Source organism: Egretta garzetta, unplaced genomic scaffold (assembly GCF_000687185.1).
Source record: "Egretta garzetta isolate BGI_Z169 unplaced genomic scaffold, ASM68718v1 scaffold329, whole genome shotgun sequence".
Classification (NCBI taxonomy): domain Eukaryota; kingdom Metazoa; phylum Chordata; class Aves; order Pelecaniformes; family Ardeidae; genus Egretta; species Egretta garzetta.
Window position 1 is genome coordinate 6,342,208 of NW_009269999.1, and position 5,264 is coordinate 6,347,471.

The following is a 5,264-nucleotide window of genomic DNA, read 5'->3' on the forward strand; positions in this document are numbered from 1 at the left end:
CGCCATCCTTGCTCTTCATGTTCTAAGGCACGGGCTGCTATTTTCAAAAGGTTTTTGTCACGTACAAGCCACTTCAAGCACTGAAGTGTTACTTCCTCAAGCCTGCGAGGTCGTTGCTGGAGACTGGAGAACTCAGCAACAGCAGGAACCTCGACCGCACCCTCGCTCACTTAACCAAGGCACCGCACACGATGCCCTCCCTGTAGACCAGACGTGCCCCTTTTATCTCCAGCACCTCTTTGAAATGCCCTAATCTGCACCTTCAAAAACTGCCTTTTGTGTTTGAAACTTGACCAACAAAATTGGCTCCAAATTGTAAATGCTATTTTTTTGGCAAAATGTTTTAAAATGGTGTCTTGGCTTTGCTGGATTGGTTGTAATAATCGCTTGGCTGGTGTTCGGACTGGTGGCATCTAAACATGCCCCGCTGAGGCTAAGGGTCCAGCAACTTCTGTTCCAGGTCAGCCTCATTGCCAAACCTGGATGAGGAATTTCATGGCTATGGTGCGATTCCTAAAGCCTTGCTGGTTACTAGGAAGGTAACATACCTCATGTAATTCTCCAAAGATGAAAAAAAAAAAAAAGGTTCCGGTAACTGGGTCTACACAGGAACACTGAGGAGGATGGGGTAACGCACAAGCGGAACGTTACTCCAACTTCGTCCTGGCCAGTTACCAGACTGCCAGCTCATGGTGTATTTAGTATCAGTTCACGACTTTGCTGAAGAACTGCAAGAGAAAAGGCTCAGTCACTGACAGGAGCCCACCTTGAACAACGTTCACATTGTTCACAGCTCTGCAGCACTTCTCTGCCCCAGCGCCCACCCTCTGAGCTGACAGCAGCCTCCGCACCACCCTGTGGAGCCCCCTGAGAGCCACTACTCTCACAGCATCAGGACCAAACTGCTCCCTCATCCCAGGCAAAGGACTCAGACCATGCCTGCTCTGGGGGTGCCTGTACCAGGGTAGGCATTGCCACTGAGCCCCACAACACAGAAAACAGTTTTATCCCACGAATTGGAAATCCCCAAACTGGCATTAATTTCATGATGCTTCCTTCATTTCGGCCTCCAGCAATCCTCTGCTCCTTCCTGAAACAAAAGGCAGCATCTTCACTAATGGTTATCCACAGCTTTTTCTTTCCCCACGAACCAGTCAAGCCTTTTTGAACCCAGTCAAACTGTTAGCACCCACAAGCAGGGAAGAGCTTACCACAAAAACTAGGGAAGGTGCAGCCTTGGTCAATCTGCCATCCTGTAGGTCAATCACACGCTGCGCAATCCTGAATGTTACAGAAAAGAGTGAACAATCATCCCCTACACTACTTCTTTGTCACAGTTTCACACACCTTTATGGTTCCAGCCAGGCAAAGATATCGGGGTGGATGAATCTCAGCCTACTTAACAGGTTTCTTGCAGGAAGTTTTTCCCAGAAATTTGGTTGGCTTTGTATTTCTCTGTGTCCTTCCCAGTTCTACCACCCAAACCGCAGCTCTTCCAGGTGCTACCATCCACATCACAGGCGCTGACAGAAACCTTGCAAATGGGATTTCCTCCTCGCCCACAAAGCCTTCAAAGGGATCACTTAGGAGACTTTGCTGCTCTTCCCTTTGGCTCCTTACCCCCGTGGATCCAGCCCCAAAAACACCACTTACCAGACAAAATAATTTGGATGACAGCAAAGAGCGGGTTAAAAGACATTTATAAAAAAAAAAAAAAAAAAAAAGTTGTATTTACAGACCATTGCCTAAACATGAAACTCTCCAAATGACAGAAGTCACAATTTCTGTAATCTAAGTGTACAAAGTGCATGTCTTTCCCCTTTCTTCTCTCTGCAGCAGAAGATGGGGGGGAGCGGGTCTCTCTTTCCTTATACCTTTCTACCCTCAAGACAGTGGGAGTAAGGTCTGGGACAGATTGAAGGAGACAAAACCTGTTGAATACTGGGTTATCCACCAGGCAGACTCTACGAATAGTAGTTTAGAAGAAAGCAAGGGCAGGAAAAGTGACTCTTGTTTACTTGGTCAATGGATTCCCTTGGAAAAAGGGATCTAGGGTCAATGCCCCAGGGAGATGAGCATGAAGGAAAGGTTATTCAGCTATTCAATAAATTAACTGACAGACCCAAATCAACCACTCCAGGTTTCCCAGGTAGGTTTGAGTCAGTTTCTATTCACAGCCCCGTTGCTCTGGGTTCAAACATGGGCTCCAAAACGGAATCCGGTAATCCCAGTCAGAGCGGGAGACAACTCCTCTGCTCCCCAAGCTGTTTGCTGCAGAGAGCTCACATACAGCCCCACACTATCTGTGCCAGGCAGGGATGAAAGGTTTTGGACAGTAAATGAAAAGTGCCAACAGCAGCCCATTGCACAGGATTAGCTGCTCAACCTAATCCCTCTTGAAAACTGCCAAAAGAGAGGCTCTTCTGCAGCACTACCCTCCCTCGCCCTCTTAGGTGGGAAGGCAAGCAGAGGTGCTCTGCCAGCACTGTGCTGAAATGACACCTAACAGGAGCAGGCCAAGGAGTGTATGGTTACGAGCCAGGAAAGCTAGACAAGTGTCCTGCTAGACTACAAAGCACCAGCGTGAACGCAAATGGCAAGAAGGAGCAGTGTGCAGGGTATGAGGTACATGAGTACACTGCGTAGAAACTCGAAACACAGATGCCAATACAGGAAAGAGCAAACATCCACACAGAATGGACAACGGAGTGAGCCCGAGTAAGGCTCACTTCAAGGAGCTGATGTGTAATACATCCCCTATCAGTACGAGGTGCTCCACAGGCTACACACCAGACACCAGTCACTCTGTTTGAGAGAGCTCTCACTCAGGGAAGGAAACGCTGTAGAGAGCAGGGCCCAGGTGTAGCTCCCTTATTATTTGGGCCAGCAAGCTTCTGGGAGACCGCTTCACTCATATCAAGGCATGATCTTATTCTCTGAAGAATTCCTCCTCTTCTGAGTTCCCTCCTGCCCGATGTCAAACTACTCTGAAGCTGCCTGTTCCAGGCAACAGCACTATGCGAGATTCTTCTGCGGGGAAAGTTTTACGAGCCTTTCAAGTGTACAGTTTGTATCCCTTTGTCCTTGTGCTATAGTTGTCCTTCATTTTGTTTCCATCCCATGTGAGTACCACCTTGATTTACTCAGAAAGCATTTACATCCCCGTCAGTCCAGCCTAACAAAAGAAATACTGAGATTTTCCTGTTCTCTTGTAGGATGGGTACTCTATTTTTGACATTGTAGCATCTTCCTTCTCAACTCCTACTATAATTTGAAGTAATCAGTGCACCTCACTGCCTAGTACTAGCGATGAGAAAGGACGTTCACTATTTCTGAGACATGCGGATGCTCCTCCCTACATCATTGCATCAAGCCACATGCACTAAGCCACTGTCAGAAAAGAAAGATACACCTGGGAGTTGAACAAGCTGACAGAAGGCTCTTGCCCCCTTAAATGTGGACAGATTTTGGGCATGGCGGAGCAGAGACATATTTGGCTCTTTGGAGACCAGAAAGCCAAATACTCCCAAGCACAAGTAACGCAGTGCCCTTTTGTGGCAGCTATTGGAATTACACATTTATATGAGACCCCAGATTTTCTGTTGCAGATCACGAATTCCAGTCCCTCTGTGGCAGCAGTCCTTCCTCCTCTGGTCACCTCTTCACCACGCACTCTTCACTTGCACGGTGCTTGTCGCTGGCTGTAGGAGAAAGCAAACGACAGAATTTGCCTTGACCTCCCCCTCACACTGAGAAGTTGGCAGAGCACGCGACCAGCTCCTCCCTCCTGGGATGCGGAGCGTTTCCAGCAGCTGACTGGACCTGCTTGCTCCCCTCCTCCAGCCCATACCCTCACCACACGGGCAAACCTGGCTGCAAACCCATGCTGTGGAAGGAGAAGCAGCCTTGCTAGAGCAAGCCTACCAACAACTGTGCTCTGTGACTGTTCTAGTAACAGGGTACTGCTCTCTGCCGGACAACTGAGTTAACAGCTTGTTGAGCAAAAGCAAAACAACCAGAGGGCAGACCACTGCCAAATTACAGGGCTATGGAATTACAGTTAGAAGCCACCTCCCTCCAACAAGCAAGCCCATTTTTTTCATTAAAATGCAGGAAGCGAAAGATTGAGCCTTGTTAGCTGCCAGAACAAGGTAGTTTAGGCCGGACCACACTAGGGACTACTCACAATCATAAACTCTTGCCAGGGATCTCTGGAGCAGGGAGACACGTCACTTTGGCTCGTTTGTACAGTTCTTCAGCGCACAGCTCTTCTGCTCCCTCATGTTTGCGCTTTGGAGAAGCCTGGTCTGCTTGCGACAACCTCACTGCTGTAGAGGAAGAAGAGTCACTGCGATGTTTCCCCTGCCTTTCTTTAGGTCTCCTCACAAATGCACCCTAGCCAAACCTGCTACAGAGCTGGGAGAAAGAAGAATAGGCAGCGCACAAGCAGAGAGATGCTGCCACAGCTTTCTTGAAAACTTTTGAAAAAACTCCACTAAAAGCAGAATAATTAAGTCCCCCAGAACAAACACAAAAGTATCCTCCTTTGACAGAGGACTTCTTAATTATACCTGACTTCTAGTCAGTAATCTGCACTTCTCCCTTAAGTGGCTGCATATGATCCCATACAGGCAATAAAAGATTCACTTTAATGAAGCCAAATTCCTCAGCTCTTTTAGGAACAAAGGCTCACAGGGGACTTCTGAAGAAAGGTGAATGTGATCTATGTTTTCCTAGCTACACACCCTCTTCTTATTAGAAAAGGATCTCTCTCCTGCCTATAGCCTTTCAGTTGACATGGAACTATCTCAGAAGCATACAAATAGCTCCAACTCACCTGTACTGGTACTGGTGCTGCAGCCCTGCCCTGAAGCTGAGTCTGTGACTGGGCCACTGAGATCTTCCGCACATGAAGGGACCGATGCCAGTAAACCTAGAGAAATGCAAGGGGACTGCAGTTAAGAAACAAAGAACACCTGGGGTGGGAGAAGCCTTTCATGTGGGAACACCTTATCGATCACCAACCAGCACATCCATATCGGGATGAGTTCAGAGCTGCGCTCACCCAGTGCTGGCCACGGCCAGCTGCTGTGATCTAGCCGCATACTGATTTAGGGTGCTCTGCCTAGGTTTTTTTCTAAAGCGAAGACTGGGCCACTGGTGGCATATGGATGGTGTCGTGCCATCACCAGCTCTTGGAACTAACCAAACTCCACTCTTAGCTGTCCAAAAGCTCAACGGAGCTCTCCCGGCAAACTGGTTCA

At 48.3% G+C, this 5,264-nt stretch overlaps 1 protein-coding gene across 5 annotated transcripts in view; it reads right to left on the reverse strand.

Moving 5' to 3' along the window:
- Window positions 1–1,743: 1,743 nt before the first annotated feature.
- Window positions 1,744–5,264, reverse strand: part of CRY2 (cryptochrome circadian regulator 2) — a 21,808-nt gene continuing 18,287 nt past the window's right edge. For 3 of the 5 annotated variants that reach the window (XM_035902908.1, XM_035902910.1, XM_035902911.1), the window contains exons 10-12: window positions 4,838–4,933; window positions 4,187–4,328; window positions 1,744–3,701 (exon numbers count right to left, since the gene is read on the reverse strand). In XM_035902908.1, coding sequence (XP_035758801.1) covers window positions 4,189–4,328; window positions 4,838–4,933 — 236 coding nt within the window. In that variant the 3' untranslated portion in view covers window positions 1,744–3,701; window positions 4,187–4,188. The remainder of the gene's footprint in view (window positions 3,702–4,186; window positions 4,329–4,837; window positions 4,934–5,264) is intronic. The other 2 variants (XM_035902909.1, XM_009647632.2) reach the window with 1 other exon arrangement.